General features: G+C 54.2%; 11 protein-coding genes across 11 annotated transcripts; 7 read left to right on the top strand and 4 right to left on the bottom strand.

The window, feature by feature from the left end:
* Window positions 1–1,545: 1,545 nt before the first annotated feature.
* Window positions 1,546–3,316, top strand: M406DRAFT_345500 (uncharacterized protein; the record flags this gene model as incomplete). Its single annotated transcript, XM_040922089.1, has 6 exons — window positions 1,546–1,677; window positions 1,788–1,970; window positions 2,089–2,136; window positions 2,265–2,448; window positions 2,543–2,573; window positions 3,224–3,316. 6 exons carry the CDS (start codon window positions 1,546–1,548, stop codon window positions 3,237–3,239), a joined length of 594 nt encoding a protein of 197 aa, XP_040778511.1. The 3' UTR covers window positions 3,240–3,316.
* Window positions 3,236–4,955, bottom strand: M406DRAFT_338297 (uncharacterized protein; the record flags this gene model as incomplete). Its single annotated transcript, XM_040921331.1, has 3 exons — window positions 3,236–3,703; window positions 3,768–4,076; window positions 4,152–4,955. The coding sequence occupies 3 exons, from the start codon at window positions 4,953–4,955 to the stop codon at window positions 3,236–3,238; spliced, it is 1,581 nt and encodes a 526-aa protein (XP_040778512.1).
* A 3,803-nt stretch (window positions 4,956–8,758) lies between these two features.
* M406DRAFT_355614 (uncharacterized protein) lies at window positions 8,759–9,628 on the bottom strand. Its single transcript, XM_040923211.1, has one exon. It carries the CDS (start codon window positions 9,541–9,543, stop codon window positions 8,980–8,982), a length of 564 nt encoding a protein of 187 aa, XP_040778513.1. The 5' UTR covers window positions 9,544–9,628; the 3' UTR covers window positions 8,759–8,979.
* Window positions 9,629–11,763: 2,135 nt separating this feature from the next.
* On the top strand, window positions 11,764–13,802 carry M406DRAFT_97923 (family 22 glycosyltransferase; the record flags this gene model as incomplete). The annotated part of the gene is made up of 4 exons (XM_040926383.1): window positions 11,764–11,825; window positions 11,890–12,127; window positions 12,219–12,644; window positions 12,702–13,802. The coding sequence occupies 4 exons, from the start codon at window positions 11,764–11,766 to the stop codon at window positions 13,800–13,802; spliced, it is 1,827 nt and encodes a 608-aa protein (XP_040778514.1).
* A 994-nt stretch (window positions 13,803–14,796) lies between these two features.
* Window positions 14,797–15,404, top strand: M406DRAFT_328625 (uncharacterized protein; the record flags this gene model as incomplete). The annotated part of the gene is made up of 2 exons (XM_040920349.1): window positions 14,797–15,136; window positions 15,238–15,404. The coding sequence occupies 2 exons, from the start codon at window positions 14,797–14,799 to the stop codon at window positions 15,402–15,404; spliced, it is 507 nt and encodes a 168-aa protein (XP_040778515.1).
* Window positions 15,405–15,757: 353 nt separating this feature from the next.
* M406DRAFT_253493 (uncharacterized protein) lies at window positions 15,758–16,396 on the bottom strand (the record flags this gene model as incomplete). The annotated part of the gene is made up of 2 exons (XM_040916904.1): window positions 15,758–15,989; window positions 16,092–16,396. 2 exons carry the CDS (start codon window positions 16,394–16,396, stop codon window positions 15,758–15,760), a joined length of 537 nt encoding a protein of 178 aa, XP_040778516.1.
* A 1,424-nt stretch (window positions 16,397–17,820) lies between these two features.
* M406DRAFT_254965 (uncharacterized protein) lies at window positions 17,821–19,065 on the top strand (the record flags this gene model as incomplete). The annotated part of the gene is made up of 1 exon (XM_040916999.1): window positions 17,821–19,065. A coding segment is annotated over one exon (1,245 nt), but the record flags the coding sequence as incomplete, so codon positions are not given.
* An 841-nt stretch (window positions 19,066–19,906) lies between these two features.
* Window positions 19,907–20,690, top strand: M406DRAFT_41078 (uncharacterized protein; the record flags this gene model as incomplete). The annotated part of the gene is made up of 3 exons (XM_040924156.1): window positions 19,907–20,092; window positions 20,179–20,293; window positions 20,419–20,690. Coding segments are annotated over 3 exons (573 nt in total), but the record flags the coding sequence as incomplete, so codon positions are not given.
* Window positions 20,691–21,564: 874 nt separating this feature from the next.
* Window positions 21,565–22,434, top strand: M406DRAFT_328629 (uncharacterized protein; the record flags this gene model as incomplete). The annotated part of the gene is made up of 1 exon (XM_040920350.1): window positions 21,565–22,434. One exon carries the CDS (start codon window positions 21,565–21,567, stop codon window positions 22,432–22,434), a length of 870 nt encoding a protein of 289 aa, XP_040778519.1.
* Window positions 22,435–23,278: 844 nt separating this feature from the next.
* Window positions 23,279–24,238, top strand: M406DRAFT_252248 (alpha/beta-hydrolase; the record flags this gene model as incomplete). The annotated part of the gene is made up of 1 exon (XM_040916824.1): window positions 23,279–24,238. One exon carries the CDS (start codon window positions 23,279–23,281, stop codon window positions 24,236–24,238), a length of 960 nt encoding a protein of 319 aa, XP_040778520.1.
* A 234-nt stretch (window positions 24,239–24,472) lies between these two features.
* Window positions 24,473–25,294, bottom strand: M406DRAFT_69696 (uncharacterized protein; the record flags this gene model as incomplete). The annotated part of the gene is made up of 1 exon (XM_040925290.1): window positions 24,473–25,294. One exon carries the CDS (start codon window positions 25,292–25,294, stop codon window positions 24,473–24,475), a length of 822 nt encoding a protein of 273 aa, XP_040778521.1.
* Window positions 25,295–25,306: the final 12 nt, after the last annotated feature.

Raw genomic sequence — 25,306 nt, forward strand, 5'->3', positions numbered from 1 at the left:
CATTGTCTCCTTCCTACAGAGTGTTTTCTCACGGCTTCTTCTCCGTGGCTCATTTGATGGCTCCTGCCCCGTCTAAATGGTTGCGATCTGAGAAGCTGATCATTTGTTCAACCCTCTTCTCACATGAGCTGCGCATGTAGATGGACTTTCCAAACATCAACCATCCTACCAAGAAACTCTGCGAACAATTGAAACTCGTAATTAGAACCTCCTCGAGTCACTCAAACTCATATAAGGGAAAGAGAGACCCGCTCGGCGAAAGGAAGGAGGGGGAAGGGGGGGGGGGGCGCGGCGTTTGCCTTTCCTAAACAGAATCATCTCTGCCCAGTGCTGATCAGATGTTTTCCTCTTATAAGGTGCTTTGCGTGTTTACCAGGCAAGGAGAGAACACCTCTCGAGAGGTCCGTGTCTCAATGCTCTGCTGTACGGACCTGATAGCCTCCTATGGGATATTCATGAAAAATCTTTTATGACTGTCAACGAATGATTTTGATCATGAGCCCTGGCACAGGTGAAAATTCAAGCTGGAGTAATGAATGCCTAAGAGCTCAAGCTATCCCAAGAGTTCCTTAACACAAGAAAAAACGGCCTGTTGTCGAGTCGGCATTTTTGATTACCCGGCTCAGTCCCCAGTCCCGGCCGCGCCTCCCCCGCGCCGGCCAAGCGAGACCCTGGCTTTCTCGGGGCTCCGGTCCGGCAACTGTTACGCAACCGAGAACAATTACCGACTTGGCCACAACTTTAAAGTGAATCATCCCTTCTCCTTCCCTTCCTCTCGCTGGCTACGATGCCGCTCAATCACCTACACATACCCCTGCTGCAAAAGACCCGAGCTTCCGGTCCGCCTTGAGATAGAGCAGCAGGGTGTGACACCTCTCCCCGCCTCCACGTAATTAATGTTCCGACTTCGCCGAACAGAAGAGGGAGGGCCGGGTCGCCTGAGACTTCTCTCCTTTTCCCGGATTCTGAAGCTCTTGGGACGCCATGGATCAACGCGGGATCTATCGTACGCTATACCTAGCTGTGTCATGCACGAGAGCAAGCGGTTGAGACAGAGCCGGTAAACAAGCTCTTGGTCCTGCTTGTTTCTGGCAAGGTAGAAAAGGCAGCGCCAGGAGGGGAAACATGCCACCTTTCGGGCCCCGAGATGCCAATGCAAGCGTGACACACACGAGTACATATACTTTTTCTATGTTGACCAGTTATTGATTACGCGCGCAAGATATACCTTGCAAGTACGTACACATATGTACATTGCAGCGGATCCGAGGCTTTGGAAAACATTGGCTGGTGATTGCCACGGCGCAGACCTGCAGCAACCCGAGAGGGAAGGTTTGAGATGAGCGGGACCCTCCACATCTCTATTCCTTGAGGAGTCGTCTTCTTGTCTGTCTTGTCTGTCTTGTCTGTTTATCTCTCTTTACCATTCATACCCTGAGATCAAGAACCTCGCAGGCACAACCAGTTCTCACCTCCCTCAACCACCACCTCAACCCACCAACCCCCCCCCCCCCCCGGCTCTCATCGACCCGACAAGACGCAACGATGGCGTCCTCCTCCGCACCCGACCGTCCCAAGACCGAGAACCAGGCCTCCGACCTCCCCGGCGTCAAAGTCCTGATCACCTCCCACAACGGCGAGGGCAAGGCCGTCGTCAGGGACACTGAGCCCGTCAAGGTACTCATTCTTATCTCTCCAACCCTTTCCTTCCACGTTCCACTAAGCACCTACATCCTTTCACCTCACGAAAACATACCAATAACAACAACTAACACCACCCCCTCCAGTGGGTTCTCTACGACCAAGACCGCCTAGCCATGTCTATCCTCTGGACGACCCAATTCCCAACAGACCTAAACGACGAGGCCGACCTCAAGCTGCACAAGGACCGCATGGCCAAGGGCGCCACAGGGCTCGCCCTCGGCGGCGGCACCGTCCTTCGCTACGTCGACTTTGCCCCGGGCTATCAGGTGAGCTGAGTGCGAGAACGCGCACATCTTCTTTGTCTAACCCCCTCTCCTTCTTACCTTTATCTCTTATCATCAAACCTGTCTACGTACTCACAACGAAATACGCAACTCGCAATAGGCAGTGATGCACCGCACCCAATCCGTAGACTACGGCATCGTGACAGCGGTAAGTTGAAAATTCTCACTTGAAACCCTTCTTTCAAAAGTCACCCACGCACAAAGATGGGATACCCTGTTTCCTCTCCACCATCTCTTTTTTTCTTTCTCCTTCCCCAGTCGTTTGACAACCTCCAGGGGAGCATCATCGCCGGCTTCGACTCTGGAGAGGAGCACCTCATGCAAACCGGCGACGTCTGTGTCCAGCGCGCCACCATGCACTCATGGAGGAACCCCAGCGACACCGAGTGGGCCCGCATGATCTTCTGCCTCCAGGACGCCAAACCCCTGTTTGTCGGCGAGGAGCGCCTGAAGGAGGCTGGTCTCGACGAGGTCGATGATATCCCACCCTCGGGCAACGACGAGTAGAAGGACATAGAGTCAGGTGCTTGAACTGGGATCGGACCATGGGATAGACTTAGGGAAAGAGTTGGGAGTTCGGCCTTCGTCACACACAACAAAAATTTTTTTTTTCCCAGTCTCAAGCTGGCAAAGGGCTGGCAATGAAATTTGGTATTTGATGGCACAAGCCTGTTCTGATGTCTCGACATAACTTTGAATCGCTCCCTCCAAACAAGTTTTTAATTCTAGCCTAAGCTCCGTTGAGAATAAGTAAAATAACGGCCATGTGGACAAAAAAATTAACGGGATGTCCATGTGTTCAAGCCCATATGCACCATTCATCCATCTATCCCCCTCTGCTCTGTGATGCAACCGATCATCCCTTGATGCCGGCGTGTTTGCAAATCCCCCCAAGGATGCCGTACAAGTACATAAAGGGGTGGGTATTTTGGTAAGAATATCAATGTATTTTAAAGTGAAGCGAATGTTGACAAATGTGGTGAGAAATTTTGGGGAACGAGTGTCATCCGTAGAAGTCTCGGCTCATAAACGCATGAATCTCTACCTGGGTTCCAAAAAGAACAAATAAGAAAAGGGGGGAGAGAAGGGGAAAAAAAAAGAGAAGTGAAGAGGCATGAACGAGGGCTGGTAATGTGGTAAATCATTTGTGGAACTTCAACATAACGCCATCGAGCTGGCTTGCGCCATTCAGTCTGCTTGAATCAATCGCGACGGGCAGGCGGAACTTGTGGAAGGGCGGTGGGCACTTAATAAGCCTGCCCGGGCGCCGGGTTGCCTGCAGCAGGGTCTCGGTATCGGTTGTCGAGACTGGGTCGGTATTTCAGTTGCCTATTGCTAGGTCCTGGAGGGCCATATTTCCTGCCCGAGCCGCTGGGAGACTGAGCTCGTTGGCTAGATCCGCCCGGGGACTGTGGCCGAGGCCCTGGACCCATCGGACGCATATAGCCTGGACCGCGCTGTCCAGCAGGGCCAGGAGGGTAAGGCTGGGTGCTCGGGGGTCCCATGGGTCTGCCTGCCGGTGGATAGTTCGGGCCGGGACCGTGCTGGCTGCGCTGGCTGCTGACAGACGGGCCTCGAGGTCTGCCTTGAGGATTGATCGGTGGTCCTCTTGGGACACCTCCGTGAGGTGGTGTTCGCGGCTTGACAGGTCGTGTCGACAGGCAGGTGCGCGGCACGACGCCTTGTTCAGAGCGGTCGAGGCGGATGCAGAGGGCCTGAATACAAAGAAGGGTTAGCTTGTAAATCATGCGGGAGCAGGTATAGCAGGAAGAAACATACCCATCCGTCGTCGTACTCGTGGAGCAGCCTGACGAGCTGGCCAGCCTGCAGACCCATCTCGTCGTCCAGACCTGGCTTAAAGTCTAGCTGGACGCGGTGAACTGTCGAGTTGGCAGGCCCGCCCGCTTCAGCAATGGCGGCTGCACTGGCAGAGGCTATAGGAGACTGATCTGGTTCGAGCTCGTGCATGCTGAACTCGGTGCCTGCGGGGCTGGGTGGTACAGCCGATAGCTTGGGAGGAAGTGTAAGGTCAGGAGGGGCCGGGACATTCTCCTTTCGTACGGACTGCCTACGCTCGGACGGCTGACGCTCCACAGTAGACAAGAAGGCGCCATCATCTTCGGTAAAAGGAGTTGGCTCGGTTGACGTGATGGCCTGTCCTACAGGAATGTCGTCTGCAGACTCGATGGGAGAGACCTCGGCAGAGTGGGGTGGCGAGCGAGGCAGACTGTAAGTCACAAGTGGCGGCACGGTAGCACTGTCCATCGTGATGGCGGACACCCTGCCGGTGGTGGCCGTGTTTGCAGTGAGCGCAGAGACGCGGGGCGCCGGTGCCAGGCCGACTCTTTGCTCTGGCGAAGCGCCGTGCGTGCTTGCCTCGCTTATAGGCGTCATAGGGCCCAGGGCGTCCCCAGGCGTGCCGGGATCCTCCAGTACCTGCGCGTTCCTGCCGAAAGGGTCCTGGTCGCTCGAGCTGTCGCTCGTCATCGGACGCTCCCATGGGCTGTTGCCAGGAGCACGCTTCGCCCCGGGACCAGCAGCCATCGCGATCGACCCGTTGGTCTGGTGATTGGCCTGACCTGGCCCGCTCATGCCAGTGAACATCTCAGTCATGGGTCGCAGGGGATGGAGCTGAGGAGCTTCTGCCGCAGTCGCGCTGGCAGGGCCCTCATCTTCTGATCCGCCGAGTTTCTCGTCGTCAATCGCCTTGCGCTGCTCCTCCTCAAGCTGCTTCCGTCGGCGCACGATCAGCCAGTACACCAGGGCGAGTACCACGAAAAGACCACCCAGAACTCCCAGCGCAATACCGGCCTTGGTCGCGACGTCGTCAGAGCCCGAGGACTTGCTGGAAGACGTAGCAGCTGTCGTCGACGCTGAGGCTGCGGCTGCCGTGTTCGAGGTCGAGGTCGCGGACGTCGTCGATGTCGCAGACGTCGTACTCGCAGCAGAACTACCTCCCTCTGTCATGAGTGGAATACCACCTATGGCCGATGAACCTGACGACGCCAAGGTAATGGCTGTTGGCAGAGCTGAACTCGAACTGCCGGCGACAACGACACCCTTTGCGATCCCCTTAGGATTACTCGTCTCCTCTGCTTCATTGGTCGTCGTCGTCGTCGTTGTCGTGTCCTCGGTGCTGGATTCCTCCGTTGGTAGTGTGGTCAAGTCACCCGTCCAGCCGGATGAGGTGACAGTCGTGTAGACAGTTACAATCCCCCTTTTCTCAATGATGGGTATTATGATGGGCTGGTCTTGAGGACCATCCAAGATCACATCGCGCGGTCTCGCGTGGCCATGGCCGCGTCTCTGAGGCATCTCGGCCGTCCACACACAGAGCTCCGATACTCACAACAGATCTTGGTTCGTCTGCAGGTCCGCTGCGCAGATGGGATTGCCAAAATCGGTAGATGGAATTCGGGCGATACGATGAGGTTTATGTCGTACACGTAAACCGGATGTCAATTTGGCGACGACACATTAATTTGATTGTTGATGGTCTTTTCGCTTGATCGGGTGGTTATTGTCAAAATTGGGTCCTTGCTTGCTCCTTCGCAAAGCAGAAAGCGCCGGTAATTCCAAGAAAGAAGGATTAAGAAGAAAATCAAGAGGCTCGTGGTGATGAGAGTAAGCCAAGAGTCGAGCTGGACGGGCAGAAAAGAAATGGAAGCAGTGTAAGGCTCGGCTGATGGGTCGAGCTGCTCGGTGGGAGGAGACCAAAAAGGAAGGAATCGATTACGATTATCTCGATTGGCAAGTACGCCGAAGCAGATAGAAGGTCGCAGGGAAGGGCGAGCGAGGCCAGTTGGGGTGGCTGCGTGCGCGTTTGTGTTGTGTGACGTGAAAGCCAGTATTATCGATAATACAGAAAGAAAAAGAAAAAAACCCCAAGGCGAAGGAGGAGGTGACGAAGGAAGGTTTCTCTCTACACAGGAGAGGAAAGTGAGTATCCCTTTCTCACGCACGCACGCATGCACGAGAGATCTTGGTGAAAGGAGCAGCAGTAGCAGCAAACAGGAGCACCGCACAGGAGAAAGAAAAACCCTCCCCCCCCAAACCGGTGTGAGCGACGGCGCAGTCTGGCGGTACGCAATAAGGCGAGAAAGAACGGGGGTGGGTTCCAAAAAGAGGGACGGGAAGGAAGCAGTGGACAGGATGGACCACATGAGATGGCGTTGGGAGGATCTGATAGATCAGCACTTGAGAGGCTGTGTGCGTGGTGCCTGGGTGTGTGCGCGCATGTACCAATGTATCATAGTATTATCATGGTACGTACCATCTTTTGAGTGCTATGCCCAGGAGATGGAGTTGCATCCACTACTACCATAATGACACCTACCACGATAATACACCAGCACCTTTGGTATATCGTAAGAGAGGGAGAGGGAGACAGAGAGAGCAAGACCCACCGAGGACCCCAATGTCAGAACCCACCAAACTAGAGGTTGGTTGGGCGGGGACGGGTTTGTGAAAGGGGAGGGGGCCTTGCAGAAGTGCAGTGTGCAGAATGCATGTGTGCTGCAGTCAGATTCAAGAGTAAGATGAGGGTGGTGTGGTCCCTCGATTGCTGACGGACGAACTGACGGACGAACTGACGGACTTTTTTTTTTGTCTTCACCAGAGCGGAAACCGTTGGGAGGGGTACATTCGACCAACAGACCAGGGGTCAAGATCCAGCTGCCAGGGTGGTTTGGTTCTTTGTGTGTGCAGACGTCGTTGGGGTTAGCACAAGACAACACAAAACAAGCCTGCAGGGGACGGACGTGGCGGGGCCGTCGAGCTACTAAGTAGCATATAGTACAAAGGGCGCCAGCCGTCTTTCAGCAGGGCACACAGGGTCTGGATGCCCCGTCTCAGTCTACATCTCAGTGTAAGAGGGAGAAAAAAAGGAGAAGACTTATGAAAGATGCAGCTAGATAATTCATTTCCCGACCCAGTGGGTCCCACACATACACACACACACACAGAGACAGACAGACAGAGAGAGAGAGAGAGAGAGAGAGAGGCTGACTTGCTATGCAATGTCATGTCATGCCATGCCAGTAAGATGGTTGGCACTAGTGACAAGGAAGGCGGAGGAGTCCATCGTGGCATGGCCATCTCGTGCTCGACCAGGTGGGGATCTGCTGCCATAGCGCAGCAGCAAACAGCCGGAGAAAAAAACAAAACAATCGGCAAGAACGAAAAAGAAAAAGAGGGACAACGCAAGACACATTGTTTCCCTACATTTGGTCCGAGCACCACCTCCAGCTGCTACTATGTCTCCACATGAAACAACCCACTGGCCCATGCCACTCTTCAGGCACAGCTCCCCCGCCATTGGTCAACCAGACGGATGGACCCATCGCGTGCGAGCTAAGCGAGATAGGACAAGTCAGGGGTCATTTTTGGAAACCCTATTTTTCTTTTTTACATGGTACTTTTCCTCTTTCTTTCCGTTCCCCCCCCTCCCTCGGCTGATCCCTGCCGCGTTCGCCTGATCAAAATACATACAACTACCATGATAGTATGATAGCACGAGGGCATTTCTGGCCGCCAAGGATCGTCGAGGTCATTCCTCTTGTCGGATTTGGAAGATGACAAGACCCTCCCTCCAGATGGTCAATATTCATGCATGGTGGTCAGTGACATGGTATGACTGGTCTCCCTCCTTCGGTCTTATAGTTAGTTCTCTTCCCTCCCCCCCCCCCCCATCTTGTCATCAGCTAGTACTATGCAGGGCCCTCGAGGCCCGACGGGATAGCCTCGGTCGAATCGTATCCGTATCTGTGGTGATGGATTAACAATTTCCACTCAGAACCAGCAGCATTTCTCATTGCTTAGAGGAAAGAAACAAGAAAAATAAAAAAAGGAAAGAGGGGGACGACAGCCTCATTTCATTGCGTTGTCTGCCAGCCTCAACCAGCACTACAGACCCGCTTCCTCATGGCTAGTGTACTTTTTGGTTTGTTGATGAGCGTCCTAGCCTTGGGGGCAGTGTGCACGGCCTATCCTGTGCTTCTCTCAAAATTAATCTCGCCCCGCTGAGCTGCTGAGCACCTTTGGAATCCGGCGTCCCGGCCCCCACAGCAGCGAAGCAGCTCAACGACGATCCTTATCAGCTGGCAAGCTGCGCGCAGCAGCTGATGGAAGCGGCCAACAGCAGGCCAACCTGGAGAGGGAGAGAGGGAAAGAGACACAGGGAAACAAGACCGGGGGGAGGGGGGCGGCCGGGTCGGTGGAACCCTATTACTATTGTCAAGCTTAATGGGGCTTTCTCCCTCGTGGCCAAAAAAACCTCCCCGACCGACGGCCTCATTGGGTTCAGATCATCATCTCTCTGAGTGGAGGTGATGAGCGCCCGTTGCTGCGGATTAAAATTGCGATGCGATATTTTTTCTCTTTCTCTCTCAAGCAACTGGGGGAATGCCGACACGGCGGCGTTTGGCATCTGATCATGACGCGATGGTAAGCGGCGATCTTGTCACAATCAATCATCATGGACAAATGGCTGCTCCACGACCCGCAAGGGCTCGGCACTTCTCTCTCTCTCTGCCTGCACTGACTGGTGTTGCCGAGCATCACATCTCACGGCTCGAGATGCACAGAGCTCCGGGGCGCTCGTGGCGGTTTTGCAGTCGATCATCTTGCCCGTGCGCTGCTCAGCAAATACGTTTCAAGGCGCGAGGCTAGGCTTTGTTGGCGCTTGAGCGGTGATCACCAGTCCACTGCATTCGATAGAACATGACTCTGACCAGTTAGGGAGGTATCACGAAAAATCATTTCGATTCGGATGAGTTGTCGTCTTTTTCAGGTAACTCAGACTATGGATCCTGTATGCCGTGTGGCGATAAGTGCATGGCATTTTCTGCGGGATGATGTTCCCTATCACAGTGACACAGCATAACTGATGCTGTACCACCCGGGTGACTGGCTCAGCTATCCTCCCCTCTTGGAGACATCTTGTGGCTGTCCCACCGCGTAAAGAACTAAGGGGGAGAGATCGACACCGTCATCACCTAATGAGCTCGTCGATCTTGGTCGTTGCCATCACCCTCGTCATCCAGGACTGACTCGCGCCCGTGTGCCTTCTGTGCGACAAGCCTGATGATCTCGAGAGCTCGTTGGACATCCTATCCCCAACGCTGCTGCGACTGACTGTTCTGGGCTTGTCCGCCACCATAGTAGTTGGGATACTGGTAATTGTTTGGCGGCGGCGCCGAGGCGTTCGCTGCCCCATTTGGAGGATATGGCACGGGCATGCTGTATCCTCCTGTCGGCGGCGAGTAGCTTGCCTGCTGTGGCGGCCTCTGCGCTGTTGGGGTGGGCCAGTTTGGCACGGGAGGTACTGGTGGGAAGGGGAACGGTACAGACTGACCAGTAGCACCCCAGTTGGGCATCGCGTAGCCTGTGCTGGGTGCGTTGGGGTTGGAAGGCGCAGAGCCGCCAAACTGGGGAGGCACAGGGGGCATCGGAAAAGGCCACTGGCCTGGCACAGGAGGTGGGTTCGTTGCGAAGGGAGGAGGTGGTTGGTAGTTGTTCTGAGGCTGCGGGACCGACTGGTGACCGTTATGCCCATGAGAGCCACGGCCTCGCCCGCTGAAGCCTCTTCCTCGGCCAACACGGCCGCGGGAATCCCCACGCCGGCCTTGATGCTGGCCACCGCGGCCGCTGTGTGCGGCTGGGAAAGCCGACACGCCTGGGGGTGGTGGTGGAGGCAGACCCATCCCGAAGTTGGCTGGCCGTGACAAGGGCTTATAGGGGCCATCGTCATCCTCGTCGTATCGCAGATTGCCTTCGCCATTGTTGTTGTTCACGCGCCAGTCATGATCGTCGCCCCTGTTGTTGGACTTACCCTTGCCTCGCTTGCGGTTTTTCTTCTCCCGCTTGTGAGCTTGCTCCTGCTCGTCATCCGAGTACTCCACCTCGTCCGGCCCAACCTCCTCATCGTGCAAGTTACTGGCATCGGACCCCTTCTCCTGCCTGAGCTGTGAGGGGAAAACAAGATTTGCAAGTGACTTTGGGTACCAGATCTGTGTGCCCCTCTCCAGTCCGGCTGCCTTGACCTCCTCTTCACTCTTAAATTTGAGGACGTACATGGGTTTGTGGACAGTCGCGATAGTGTCGTGAACAGTGCCAAGGACGGTTCGATCCTCTTTGCACAACGGAGTTCCACGATCAAGAACAGTGTTGGCGGTGCCGTCCTGAAGAGCTTCAATGACGATTTGGACGCCCTCAACGATGTGGCGCACGATTCCAAGTGGCATAATGGCCTCACCTGCTTCGATCTTGATGTCGGGCATTGGCTCAGGCTCGTCGGGTTGCTCATTCTTAGTGCGCACACCAGCAGCCTGCTTCGCCGCTCTCACACCATCCATCTCGTCATCACTGCCTCCATCTGCCTCCATCAGCAGCCGTGCTGTCTCTTCGATACCCAGTTTTGACTCCTCCACGTCTGATTCATCGTCCTCGGAGCTATCAGAACTGTCGGAGCTTGAAGATTCGTACGGCGAGGAGTCAACCTCCCACTCAGGGTTTTCGTCGGCCGTGCCCTCGACGGGTGGGTGATCGGATGCGGGGATCGGGTTCTCGTGAACAGGGTTTTCTGAGAGCTGCTCACCGCCGGCCTGATTACCATCGGGTGTCACGGTGTTCTCTGTAGCGACTTGATTTGCAGGCCCAAGGAAACCATCAAGTACAGCTTCCAGCGCATCTGTAATACGCGGCGACGCTGCTGGCGACCCTCCAGCAACTTGCTGTACCCGGACCTCCTCGAAACCAGCCATATCACTGTCTTGTGGACCGGGCACAGCCACAGAGGTCGTGGTTGCTGGCGCTGTCGCATCGTCCTCATGGCTCTGCTGATCCTGCATATTCACATCTTCGGCAGAACCCTCGTCGACCACCACATTGCTGTCTTGCACTTTGATCGCATCGTACACTTGTGCTTCTGTGTCGGCTAATGACGTCTGCGCAGTGGTCCCTAAATTCTCGCCTGTTGCAAGGCCGACACTGCGTTCCTCGGTCATATTGATGTCGGGTACACCGTTGGCGGCCACGGGTGTGCTGTCGCTCTCGATGACTGGATCTGAGGGTTGAGAAGTATCGATGGACTCCAGCTGGCCGAGGCCAGGAATGGGTAGGTTCGAGTTCATGACGGAGGCTGACCGCTGCGAAATCTTGACATAGGCTTGGAATCGGTGTTGTTTGAGTTTTGAACTGAGATGTATGTATCCAAGAACTGAAAAATCCTCCCTTCAGAGACGTTGTGGTTCGCTGTGCTCTGCAGAGATATGAATGTCAAGGTTTTGAAAAGTGATGATGAGCAAGACCCTCAACTCTCAACCACTCAATATGGTAGTATGCAATCCTGAGAAAAGAAAAAAGAATATTGTTTGTCAACTGGTGCTACACAACAGGATTGCTGGAGGTGTGATTGTTGCAATGGCAGAAAGTAGAAGATGGTTGGGTAGAAGAGTTCTGAAATAGTTCACTTTGCCGAACTTTTTTCTGGGTCGTCTGGTATCGATAAGATCTTTGTTCAAGGTGGCAGGGGACAAGTGACGTTGACTGACAGGGATTGCTCCAGTGGACACTTTCTTGTCGTTACTGTTAGCTGGCAGCTAAACTCTCCACCAGCCTGATCAACAGCACCTTAGCCTGGGTGCTGAGCTACAAGGTGTCGTCCCATCAAAATTATTCATGTGTGCGTCGTTTGAACTGTCTTTGAGCTTGTGCTTGCCAACAATCATCTTCCCATTGATCATCTGCGGCGGCGACAGCCCTGACCCATGCCATCATGGCTCCTCCAGCCCAAGAGCATCAGTTTGTGCATCCTGAGGCTGCGCATGCCATGAGGAGGTGAGCCCATCCACCAGAGACTATGTGAGACAAAGGTGTGAGCTAATAGTATGATGCCGACCAGAGCCCCAAGCCTCTTTGTTATACCCCCCATCTACGCGCTTGGTATCTTCTTTGTCACAGCCTTGTTTGCAGCCTTGTTCAATCCCATCCAGGACTGTGACGAGACCTTTAACTTTTGGGAACCGACTCACTACCTCTCCCATGGCTATGGACTGCAGACCTGGGAGTGGTCGCCTGAATATGGCATCAGAGACTGGTTGTATATTGCTCCCCATGCAATATTGAGTCTTATTCGCCGCGTATCACCACAATCTACAAAGGCATGAACATCTGTGACAAACACTGCCATTTTTATCTTTATTGAAAACAGAGTACTGACGCGTGAAATAGCTTGGGGAGTTCTACTTCGTCCGTTATGTTCTGGCTGCCGTCTGCGCCCTCTGTCAGACCATCCTCTACCGTGTCATCACTCTTACCATTCATCCCCGAATCGGCGCTTTCTTCATCTTGGCCACCGTCCTCAGTGCTGGCAACTTCCATGCCAGCACCGCCTATGTCCCTTCCAGTTTCACCATGTACACGGGCATGCTCGGGGCTGCAGCCTTCATGACCTGGGAGGGAGCCCCGCGCACAGCGGCTGGAATTGCATGGTTTGCTGCTGGCGGTATTATTGGCTGGCCGTTCGCCATGTTTTTGTGCGCTCCATTCCTGCTGGAGGAGGCTCTGTTCGTGGCTGTGAGCTTGCGGGACTCCGACCGCTTCCTCTTCGCAGCCAAGCGCATCTTCCAGGGTTGTGGCGTCGCGTTACTCATACTGGTGCGTCGTAATAAATGCCCCTCCACGCCTGAGTCAGGAGATGCTAATCGAACGCAGGCCGCCGACTCACTTGTCAATTCCTACTTCTACAGGAAGCCCGGCATCGTCGTAGCATGGAACATTATCGACTACAACGTACTCTCAAAGGGTGGCGGTCCCAATCTATACGGCACGGAGCCATGGACGTTTTATTTCAAGAACCTGACCCTCAACTTCAATCTCTGGTTCTTACTATCTCTCGTGGCCCTGCCGCTGTTCGCTCTACAGAAGATCTTCGCTCCCTCCGGCCGCGGGTTCTCGTCCGGTCTGAGGACGGTCGTTTTTCTCTCGCCCTTCTACATCTGGTTTGGTCTCTTCACTTTGCAGCCACATAAAGAGGAGCGTTTCATGTACCCAGCGTATCCTTTCCTGGCCCTCAATGCTGCGGTCTCCGCCCATATTCTCCTCACATTTCTCGGGCACATCAGTCGAAGAACCGTGATCGGAAAGATTCCCGCCAAGATCAGGCTCCTCGGTTTCGTGGTGGTGCCATTCCTGCTCGTCGTCTCTGTGACGGTGCTCCGCATTATCGGGGTGTACACGGCGTATGGCGCGCCGTTGTCTCTGTATGAGCCTCTCGGTGCAGGAGTTCGCGATGGGCAAATTGGTGAAGTTGGGGAGCGTGGCGATTTCGTCTGCTATGGAAAGGAATGGTATCGATTCCCTACCTCCTACTTCCTCCCTCGCCAGATGCAGGCCAAATTCATCCGTTCAGAATTCCGTGGACTTCTTCCCGGGGAGTTTGCCCACCACTCGAACAAAGCCGGCCTCTTGTCTGGGACGTGGATGATACCAGAAGGCATGAATGACCGCAATGAGGAGGACATGGGAAAGTACACGGACATTGGCCACTGCAATTTTCTGGTGGATACGCAATACCCTCTCAATATGGAGAAGGGTTTGACTCTGCCTCCCAATGAGCCCGACTATGTCGCTGACACGGACAACTGGGAGGTGGTCAAGTGCCTTCCATTCCTCGACGCAGGAAACACAGGCCTCATTCCCAGGATGTTATATGTCCCTGCCTGGAGCTTCATCCCCGAGAAGTTCCAACGAAAATGGGGACAGCACTGCCTGCTCCGGCGGCGAGCCCCCGCTATGCCTGCTGGCGGTGCATAAATTTCTGCAGATACTCCAAGGTCATGGGAGCCATCAGAAAGTTGGATTTCGATTTGACCTGGTAATGATGGAAATGCTGTTGGTGACAGGCATAGACAATGGATAGAAAAGCCAGACGTGATGTAAAGAATACAGCTACAAGGTTCGTGCACTTGTTTTCCTTCTTGTTCTTGTGGATCTTGGTGAATAGAGATATATAAATGAACAATAAGCAGGTCGGTGTTGGCATGAACCTGCATCTAATGATGCTGACTTTGGAGCTCCGATAGTCCTCGATGCAGATGACCACTTTTTGTCCCAACAGTGTACTGGGCGTTCGTGGTTGGTCTGGTTAGTGGCTGTCTGTGCCTGTTCTTTCACATCGATCGACCAGTTCAGAAGGAAAGCTGAATCGCTACTCCCAAAACCAGTCATGCCAGCACGAGAGAGTCGCATATTAGGCTAGAGCCGTCTCCTTGCTCTTTCCCTTATTTACAATAGGTAGGCCTCCTTCCTTTTCACCCTTATAACGAAAGAAGATAGTGTACAAGTCCGTACTAATATATCAGTAATTAAGATATCTATCAATCAGTCTCAGCAAATTTTCCTTTTCCTGGAGTATCATCCAAAGGGAGGTCCTGAGCTGGCTGCTCGAGTGTGGGCTGTGACAATTCCTACGTCACCGCTTGGTCACTTCCCTAGACATCTCATTTCCACATAAATTGCCAACTGTGAAAAACCCAAGTCAGTCATCAGTGAAGCGTTTCCCCAACTGCTCTTCAGCTCTCCCACAAGTTTCCCGAGTCTGTGCGAGATCTCGTTACACTTGTACGTGTCTGCCCACCCTCTATCATACGAAACGATTCCTTAGACTCACCATCCTACTCTACTAAGGTCGTGGACATACACGTCGCGTTTCAGCCAACTCCAACGATAGAGTACTTTGGCTCAAGTTTGACCCTAACACGCCCACCTCCTCCTACGAGACGTTCTCTACGACACATTCTACCTCAACATGAAAACCATACCCGCCACCATTGTCCTGCTCGCCACGGTGAACGCGACGCAGGCAACGACGGCATCCCTAAACCCCTTCTCGCCTATGCCCGCTACTGGCGACACTACCAGCCTCGATTACAAGCAGACCAGCACTCTGCCTCGCCACGTCAATGCCATGGGCGTTGGCTCCTCCTGCGCCGGCTCCGAGGGCGCCTGGTACTGCATGTCAAGTGCCTTCCAGCGGTGCGCGTCCGGCCAGTGGAGCCGCGTGGTCGACTGCGCTGAGGGTACCGTATGCGAGCCCGAGGGCCTTAGCTACGAGTTCCAGACCGCCTTCGGCATCTCTGCCGCCACAGGTGGGGCCACTGCCACCACCGTCACCATTCCCTCACCTACGGCGGTGGTAACAACTTCTTCGGGCACTAGCACTGCGGGCGCAAACTCCTCCTCGGCTGAGACTACCTGTGCCGATACGTCTTCTGCCTGCTCAGTTGCTGCTACGAAGACGGTAGCAACTACGAGCACGTCTACGACTGCCTCGAGCACAGCGACTCCTGGCGCTCCAAAGCAGGATACCTCGGGAGGGGCACCTCCTGGGACCGATCTCTCTCCATTGATGGGTAGCCTGATTGTGGGAGGTGCTTTGCTATCACTGATTGCCGTCTGAAGGCGGCGGGGTTTCTTTTCTTTTGGGGGTAACGGTGGACTTGGAGGCCAAATACTACAGAGACGAAGACCATAAATCCTCTGCAAGATCTTACTCTTTGCTGCGTCTCATTTGGTACGGTCTTCAAGAAGCTAGCCAGAGACGGAGGTGTAGAGAACGAGACGACGGAGAGCTAGACAACCAAAGTATTGGGCTTTATAAAGCATTGTCGATCTGCAAAGACAAGAATTCTCTCTGTGTGGATCGTCTGCTATTTTTACCCCGATGATTTACTCCCATGCTGCGTCTCATTTGACTTCGCATATCCATATCAAGCCAGCGCCCAACAGACAAACTCAGTCATCCAGAGCCAGCCCATCAAGAGCGGAATGGCTGCCAGCAGGACCCACCAGATTTCGCTGGTGTTCTGCCGCCTCATCCTGCGAGCCCATATCCTCCTCCAGTCTCTCCGGTGCGTACACTGGGGCGTGTTGTAAATGAGACAGCCTAGGCCCGGCCGCGACTCGCACTCGAGGTGTTCTCGCCGCCTCTGCATGAGTATACTGCGGGAGAATTAGTTTTTGCAAACAGGAAAAATATCTTGACGGTTTTTAGAGAGAAAGGGGGAGGGGCCATAGTGGGCGTATGTGAGTAATGTAACATACCTGACGGTGTCCCTACAAAATTCGCGGTCCGTACGGAGGATGCATTTCCTGTCTTTCGGACAGTCCAGAAGTAGCATGCGGCGCTCCATGAGCCAGTCTACCTTCAACCACACGCCGGTGTCGACGAAGTTGTAGAAATAGCGGCTGGTGTGCTTCAGGGACAGCGCGTCTGGGTAGATGAGCTGCTGGCTGATCATAACGTGAATCTCGGGCGGGAGGCTCATGAAGGATGTGCTTGTGTGGGTTGTTGGTGAGGAGGGGTCTTCTAATGTTTCCTCAGACCACGACCTCGACGACTTGGTCATAGGGAAGGAGGGTTGATGGTGGCGGTGGAGGGGTGAAGCCATCTTGAGGCAGGATTGGCTCGAGGCGTGCCTAAAAAAGGGAATGAACCTGACTGAAATTCCGCGGAGACGAGTTTACAGAACTCGGAAAAGTTGAATCCATTTTACTGAGAGAAAAGATCTCTTGATAAGATAAGTGGTGTTTATGAAATACTGCTGCCTTGTGAAAAGGACAGGTTTGATAGAGCCGAAATGAGGCCACCTCCAGCTGGGTACGGTATACGAGAAGTCTTTCCGGGGTAATGTTTGCTAAGCCCGTTTTGTCCATGCCCTGGTCTGGCACAGCAGATGGCTATTTTACGATTTGATGTTCTCTGTTTTGCAGAACGACTGAGCACCAATTATAGAACATGCAGTATAGAGAAGAAGTGCTTGGACCTTTGGAACTATGCGGTATAGCAAAATAAATACTTCTTGAAGCGGCAGCGCTGCGGGACACCACCTGGCAAGCAACTACACGCTGATGCTTTGATTTTGAAGAGATAGAACACGCATCAGCAGTGTCTTTCTTCAATGCATAAGAAGTGAGAGAGGTTTGGAAATGCCCTCCCTTATGTACAATATGACACATATGCACCTTATAAGTTGGTGAATCCACAGCAGTACTACAAGACAGCATAAGAGAAGTATGGGGGATGATCCTAGTAGAAAACCACCCCTGTAAGTCGCTGTGCACTAGAAAGGCTGTAAGCTGTCAGCCTAGTCCCTCTAAGGCCGGACGGAGTACGGACCAACCATTCACTTCTCGATTATTCCCAAACGTCCGCTGTAATCCCGGCCAGGGAGTCATGACGCAGACCAGGCCACCCACTCCTCGATGACGCGCCCGCCTACACAAGCAGCGGAATGAATTTTCATCCACGCCGCCGCTATGGCCATGGCGTCCACTCTGGATCACGACAGCGATGACGACTTTGGCTACGACCTATCCCTCGAGGACGAGAGGCTGCTAGCTTCTCTCGCCGACAGCGCCAGCCCGGCTCCCATCCAAGTCCCAACACCCGGCGTGTCTCTTCCTGCGTCGTCAAGAGGAGACAGCAGTCGAGATGCGGATGGCAATCTTCCGCATAGCAGCCCTATCGGCAGCAATAGGGCCCTTATTGGTGTCGCGAGGACCAGCAGCATCGACGCTTTCGTGCGCAGGACACAAGCACAGTCTATTCCGTCGTTCGTTGCCACGGATGATGTCCAATATCCAGATCGTAGGTACTCCCCTCTTCTCCCTCACCCTCACCCTCTTTTAGCCTCTCTCCATTGGCCGTAGGATAAAGGCGCTATCCTGACTGACTCTGAAGGTCCCAGTCAGTAGAGATCTCACTAGCTTAGAGCAGTCGCTGGAGACGCCGCAGCAGCCAGACACTCCTCTCGAGCAGCCGTCGCGGCATGACCCTAGGTCACCTTTACTCCGCTTCCGAACATTTCCAAAGAAACCGCTGTCTGTATCAGACCTGACGGGTGGGGCATGGTGTGAGCTGCAGTATGAGTACACCTTGACTCGGCTGCCTGGAGGGAAGAAGACCCGGACGACGGCCATGAAGGAGGGCAGCAAGGTTCACCAAAAATTAGAGGACCAAGTCCACACCACGGTTCAGGTCGAGATCGCTACCAAGGAGGATGCATTTGGCCTGAAGATCTGGAACATCGTACAGGGCCTACGGACACTTCGGGACACAGGCCTGACCAGGGAGCTGGAAGTATGGGGCCTGGTCGACGGGAATGTTGTCAATGGCCTGATTGACTTTCTGGGTTATGAGAATCCGAATCCAGAATTTGAGCAGGAATGGCTGAGTAGTCAGGGGAGCCAACCTGGAGCAGACGATGATGATGACTCTCAGAAAAAGATCACCAACTTCTTTCCGTCAGATCGGGCAGAGGAACCGCAGCCCAGGGACACCCGCAAGGTTTACCTCACAGACGTGAAAACGAGAGGCGCCAAGAGTGTGCCGAAGGGGGCGGCAATACGACCCACCAAGGTGCAGCTCTACTTGTACCACCGCTTCCTGTCCGACATGGCCTCGGACAAACTCGACTTCTTGCGGGTTTTCAGGAGGTACGGGCTAGACGTCGAGGCGCCCTTCTCTGATGCGTTTCTCGCGCAGATCGGCGAGCTCCACGACGACCTTTTTTATGAATCTAACTCGGTCATCTCCTCCACCTCGCCACCGTCGCCGGACTCCGACACCCATGACCTCCTCCGCTATCGCACTCTACGGGAGCTGGTCCCTCTACTGCGGAGCGAGCTGCGCCTAACATTCCCTGCAGGCGCAGACAGCATCGGAAGCGTTGTGTCAGTGGAATACCGCCTGCGTGGTGAAGAGGGCTCCCTAATAGGGACGAATATTCTCGCCGTGGACAACGGGGTCCTCGACCAGTATCTCGAGGGTTATATGCAATGGTGGAACGGCGATCGACGTGCGAGCGGGGTAGACGTGGAGGAGGCGTATAAGTGCTCTTATTGTGAGTTTGCCGAGACTTGCTCCTGGAGGGAGGAGATGGACTTGGCACACTTGAAGAGGGCGAGGCAGAAGACGGCGTCGCGGGCTGGGCCAGAATCGGGTCTTGATGCGGTTCCGCTGACGGGACGCAAGTCGCCCAGACCCAGGAGGCGGAAGAGTGTGTCCCCAGGGTGAACATAAGAAAGAGGATAAATATACTGAATATGATCATAAAATATCACGATACCATCATCTATCATTTTGGGGCATTCGAACGTCGAAACGGAGCGGGAGGCCGCCGGCCCCACAAAGCCGAGCCAAGGCCGTCTCGACACCGGTCGGGACCGCAGGTGTGTCTGCCTCAAGATTGACTGACCAGCGCCTATGGCTGGAGAAGCAGTGAATACATAGGGGAAAAAAATCAATCAACAGCAAGTTGGGCCTCGGATGTATCTATTTGGTATTCCGCGATCCTTCTCAAAATAGCTAAATTGCGCAACATATCTCATAGCACCGTGGCTGAGTGCCTTGCTCCGCCAGGTTTGCCTGCTGGCGACAGGGGTTTTTGCAGGAACTCGGGCGCGAAATCCTTGGGAAGGTTCGCATCTTCACTGACAACTCTTCTTCCCACAACAACAATACCATTCGAAACACCTCAACTGGTTTCATATCTCACGACAACAAAGCTTGGTCGTCCCTCGTAGGATTTCTGTTTTCAGTGTTCTCTTGGCAGACTCAAAATGCCCTTGCACGGGATCAGCGCGAGTCAACTCATCGCTGCCGGAAGAGAATATGTCGACAAAATCAAGTATGTTTTCTTTTTCGCCCAGTCAAACAGGTTACCCAACACTTTTGACTGTCCCAAATCCCACTTGCCAACCTCTCTTACTGACTCGACCTCGCTTTCAGAAAGCACAGCGAAGTCAAAGTCGAGAAGAAGGCTCTCCTCAAGCTCCTTCGCGCCAAGCTCGACGGCGACGCAACAGCTGCTGAGCTCGAGGAGCCGCTTGAGTACACCAGGCGGTGTAGGACATCGGCAGTTTTGGTGGCCACCTCGCTCATCGATATCAACGGCATCCAGGTCACCAAGCTGGCGTCCAAGATCCTCGCCAGGCATGCTGGCTTGTCGCTGGAGGCTTTGAGTCATTGGGCCCTGGTGGTGGTGGACCGGGGCGAGGGGGTGTGTTATTTGTATGATCTGATGAGTGATCGTGAGAGACTTGTGCCACCCTTCTTCAGCTTTCTTCACTTGGGAATAATCTGCTGACTTCAGGGGGGGGGGGGTCAGAAATGCTGCCGACGAATAAGGTCATGAAGAACTATCCGCGCTGCTTCCCTGTCACGGAGCAGATGGTCGAGTCCTGGACAGGCTGCTCGTACATTGGTGAGACGACTCGGACACATGACCAGATTCTGGAATTGGGTGAGTATACATACACTTTCTTATTTTTTTTTCTTCCCCCCCCCCCCCTCCTTTTTCCCCCAGTGTGAACTCTGACCGGGTTGACTACTAAAAGAGACATGGGAGACTAACCTACTTTCTTGTAGCCGCGAGGTTCATATCCGAGCACCCTCGGTATAATCTCTTCTCGAACAACTGCCAGCACCTAGCGGAGCAGCTCGTGCGAGAACTCTGCAACGGCAAGGTGATCAGCCAGGCCAACCTCGGCGTAGAGGCCAAGATGCTCTCGACGAAACTCTCTTCGGCGCTTCTTATGAAGGCCCATCTCAATTCGGACGCTCTTCGGGAGCTGAAGTCGAATATCAAGTCTTCTGGCGACCGTCTCATTGCTGAGAGAGGATCCAAGGTGGTCCCTTGAAGGCCCATCTTGAGACTCCGTCAACGATACACGCCCATGTATCTACATACTTCTTTTGAGTACTCGATACCTCTGGATATGTGAGTGCTTACAGGTAGGTGTTTGAGCCAAATCTCCTGACCATCAAGGGGCTAGTTGCCTTTGTTCAACAACGTCCACCTTATCATTCCGTCCAGAAGATCATACCCAAGACAGCACTCAGATCTGGCGCATTGTCTTCATGATGTCTTCCAGGTCTTGAATTTGGTGGTTAGTGGCTTTGTCCTAATTTGGTTATTCTTTGCATACTGCATCTTCATGGTTCTTACAATGCTGCAGGAGAACCCAACGACTAAGCAGCCCACATGGCTGCAAGTTTGCGTCGCCACATTCTGCAGACACCAGGGTTTCTCGTCTTGCAGGATGTGCTTTGTTTCTCCCTGTCTATCCTCGCAATCCTTGGGGACCTAAATTCTGCTTAACACGAGCCCTGGCATAGCCCAAGACACGACCCCTCTCGAGGTTGCTTTGCCAACACCACGCTCTCTTTGGCCTTAAGAGAAGATCAAGTGGTAAGTTCTTGACTGCATTCCCGTTTTTGGTGTCTTGTTTCCACTCTGTTTCCTCTACCAAGGTGTTCTCGCCCGTTGCTTGCCCACGATCTACAAAGCACCCCGTGGTCCAATACTCTTCGCTGACCTGTCATCGTACCAGCTCACGAAAGAAGGCTCCCTCTGCATTGTCCCTCCACATTACAGATTCTAGTCCTACTACGCGCCTTGGAAAACCCGGAGCTTCGTTCTGCTGAACCCAGACGCGTTCTGCGCAACATCAAGTAGGTATCCAGATCATCTACTCTGGTCCTGAGCCATACTAACCTGGTCCAGAGTACAAAATGGCTACCACCGAGGCTGCCTTTCGTCTTTGCAAGGCAAACGTGGCCATGTTCCGCGAGGTTTCGGACTTCTACGATCTCGATATCTCCTGGCTCACCTCGCAATTCGAGCAGTACACCAGCAAGAAAGGAATCACTCCCTTTTGCATAAGCACTCAGTCGCACCACTCCAAGAATAGTATCAACGAAGACGTTGACGAGGTCGCCTTCGAGATCAGCTTCCACCCGAAGAATGCCAACCTTATCCAATGCATCCGCTTCCACGAGATGCCCTCTGATAAGCACTTCATCATCACCGAGACATCGATGCTGCATACTCAGCAGAGCACCGGTTGCCGCCTCTGGCTCGAGCTTCCACGAGGCGCACTGGAGAATGAAAAGGGCGGCGGCGACAGCTCTGTACTGGACCCAATGGAAGTCAACATCTGCTGCGACGGCTGGAAGGAGTTCATCCCTCCCGTCCCTGCGACCGAGCTCGAGCGCACCCACCTCTTCCTCTGGCTCAAGGAGCAAGTTGACCAGAACGACAGCGCCGTGCTTCGGATCAAGAACCAGGTCGCGCACGAGCGCATCAAGGGGAACAAGCTCAAGAATGCCAACGAGAAGCTTCAGAAGGAAAGTGCCGCGCTCAAGGCCGAGATCAAGGTCATCCAATCGTCCATCGAGAGCCGCACGGCGGGTCTTGAGAAATTGCTCGAGCAGTACAAGGCCCTGGTCCAAGAGCTCAGAGCTGAGCTGGAGGATATGAAGGCCACCATCGTCCCTGATGAGTCCGACTGTCCCACTCCCAAGGCCACGCCTGTTCCTCGTGATGCCAAGGTGGCTGAGGCAGAGGGCCATCAGACCACCCCCACGAAGAAGAATGGTTAACTTCTCTCCTTGAGCGGTCTTCTCTCTTGATCATCTCGTTGGGTGATCTTACTCGGCTTTTGGGCGCCTGCAATTCCTGGTGGGTCCACTTTGGGATATTTATCCTTCCAGTATGGGTGCAGACAAGTGTAGCGCGTGCAGGCCTGTTCGCGACGGCTGAGTGTAGGTAGTGCTGAGAGAATCTGCTGCCTAAGAATCAGGTACTACGCAGTTCTTTAGATAGCCGTCATGAATAAACAGATGTCTCAAGAGATGTAAGATTGCGTATTCACATTAGTTCCCAAGGTGTTTCGCTTCGTAGATGTCTCTCGTGTATATTCCGAGCACTGAAAATTCCACGAACTCCATCTTGTTATAGAATAGGTAGGACTGAGAAGAACATTTCGTTCTACAAGTAAACATTTTTAACCAGGAGAAGTTTCAAGGAAAAGGGGGGGGGGTGGAAAAAAAATGGAGGGGAGGCGCTTTCGAGACTGCAAAACTCGGATATATACTTGGTATTTATAGAAAGTGGAGATCTTGATAAGTATGAAACGAACGTTTTCTGTTCTCAGTTTGTCTTGAAGCTTTCGGTGTTTTTCAATCATTCTTTTCTTCTGTTCTTTTCTTTTCTTTTCTTCTTCTCATTCTTGTTTTAAAATTCGTCTCGACTATTCAAAAGACCAAAGTGTTGAGTTGACATCACAATTTCGTCTTAGCTTCCTCGAGTGCAGACGGAAGGAACCTCTCACTAACACTTCACTTCACTTCCTTCTTCTTTTTTTCATTTCCCACTTTTTGACATGATTTCATGCGCAACCTGCACACGAACTCATCCAACATGAAACTCCCGGCCGAACCAGGCATGCAATATGCCTACACGGCCACCAACGACGGGCTGTGCCTCGCTCTACAGACCTCTCTCCCGCTAGAAGACCTCCCCAGCTCCGGCCCCGGCTCCGCGTCCGACCCCCGCCGCAAGACCTGCATCCTCCTCATGCACGGCTTCAGCGGCAGCTCGGCCTACTTCACGCGCAACTACGCTGCCCTCTCCGAATCTCACTGGGTCGTCGCCCCAGACATGCGCGGCCACGGCGCCTCGGGCCGGTGTAAAGGCGGCTACCACGTCGCCCGCCTCGCCGCCGACCTGCGCAGCATCCTCGTGCGCCTGCGACTGAGCCAGCCGGACGTGCGCATCGTGCCCGTCGGCTGCTCGATCGGCGCCGCCGTGCTGTGGACGTACGTCGAGCTGTTTGGCGACGACGAGTTCGCCGGGTTCGTCTTTGCAGACCAGGCGCCGCTGCAGGACCGGAGCACCTTTGGCGGCGGGTGGGACGCGACCAAGAGCCACACGGGCTGCTATGACGAGGAGACGATGCTCACCGCGCAGCAGGACTGGGTGAACGAGCCGCTACGAGCGTATCGGTCGCTGGTCGAGGGCTGCCTCGGGTACCGGGCCGACCCAGAGAGGCCGGGCATCGGCGGGGCGCAGGAGTCGCAGGACGAGGCGTTCTTCGTGGCCATCAGCCAGCTGTGCGACTCGGTGTGGCTCGCGAGGTTGCTCGCGGACCATACGAGGTACGATCACAGGGAGGCCATCGAGCAGATCAGGAAGCCCACGCTTGTAATCGCGGGACGGAAGTCAGGCTGTTTCCCACTGGAAGGGACCAAGGAGTCGGTGAGGCGGGTGAACGAGGGCAGCGGGCGGGACCTTGCCAGGTGGTCTGTCTTTGAGAGCGGCCATTGGATGTTCTACGAGGAGCCGGAGAGGTTTAACAAGGAGGTTGCGGAATTTGTTGCTGACTGTGTGGCCGGGACGCAGTGAGGAACCGGAGGAAACAGGCTGATGGTGAGGATGGTCCAGCATTGGATCGCCAAAAAAAAAAAAAATCTCAGACGTTTTATGCCTAGAGCTCAGAAATGGACCAGAGACCTTTTCATGCTCCATAGGTACCTAAAAGCATAGTCGAGCCAACCAGCGAGCCAAATTCAGAATCATGAGTCTCTGCCAATACTCGAGCACCGCAGTCGTCTATATATGAAACGAAGGAACAGATCCTCACTTGACTGGAACCGAATTTACCTGGAGTGCAGAGACTCCCTCCCTGATAAGCCAGGCCGCCATAAGAGAATGAAGCCACCGCCCAACAGCGCTCTCCAGAAGCGTCGGCTTCTCACCGTCCCTCCTCCGCCAGAGCCACGTCTCATTCGCAAAGACCACCAAGCCCGTCGCATCCCCTCCAGCAGCCTCGACAGAAGCAACGATCATGCCATCGGACTTGGGCCCAGTATACCCCTCAGGAGCATCCAGCCTCAACTCCACCCGCTGCCCATGGATGCCCTCGGGGCCAGCGCCGCGGTGCTGGACGGTATATACCCCATCCACCCGCTGCCCTACCTGCCGAAAATCCATTGTGTCAATATACCCTTTCTCAAAGGTAAGGCGAACATCCGCGGGTACCATCTTCCAGAGAAGGCCGGACTGTGGCGTCTTCGCGAAGGCGCACATCGTGCCGCGGACGTAGCGGGTGAGAATCTCGTCTACCTCCTGCTCGTCCCATTCGCGACCTACTAAGGCGGACAGGAGCACGGGTTTAGAGACGACACGTTCGTGCCAGACAATGTGGTCGGCGAAGTCATTGGCTGCCACGGAGGAAGGGAAAGACTGTGGGAGGGGAGGTGTGAGGTCCAAGGTCGAGACTGGGGCTGAGATCGCCCTATCTGTTTTTTGTGCTGTAGTTCTTTTTGATAACCGGCCTGATGTGTAGCTGGACGTGTCGCGCATGATGTATGCCCTTATGAGGAGCACAGATGCAGCAGGTGCGGCAACGGCGAGGAGGAGCAGCGTCCGCCGGGATGAAAAGGTAATGTTGTCGAACATTCTAACAAGTGT

Source organism: Cryphonectria parasitica (assembly GCF_011745365.1).
Source record: "Cryphonectria parasitica EP155 unplaced genomic scaffold M406scaffold_3, whole genome shotgun sequence".
In the NCBI taxonomy this organism is placed as follows: Eukaryota; Fungi; Ascomycota; class Sordariomycetes; order Diaporthales; family Cryphonectriaceae; genus Cryphonectria; species Cryphonectria parasitica.

Bases quoted from the DNA above. Each gene is read 5' to 3' on its own strand.
- M406DRAFT_355614 (XM_040923211.1), bottom strand. From the start codon at position 9,543: ATGGGCATAACGGTCACCAGTCGGTCCCGCAGCCTCAGAACAACTACC.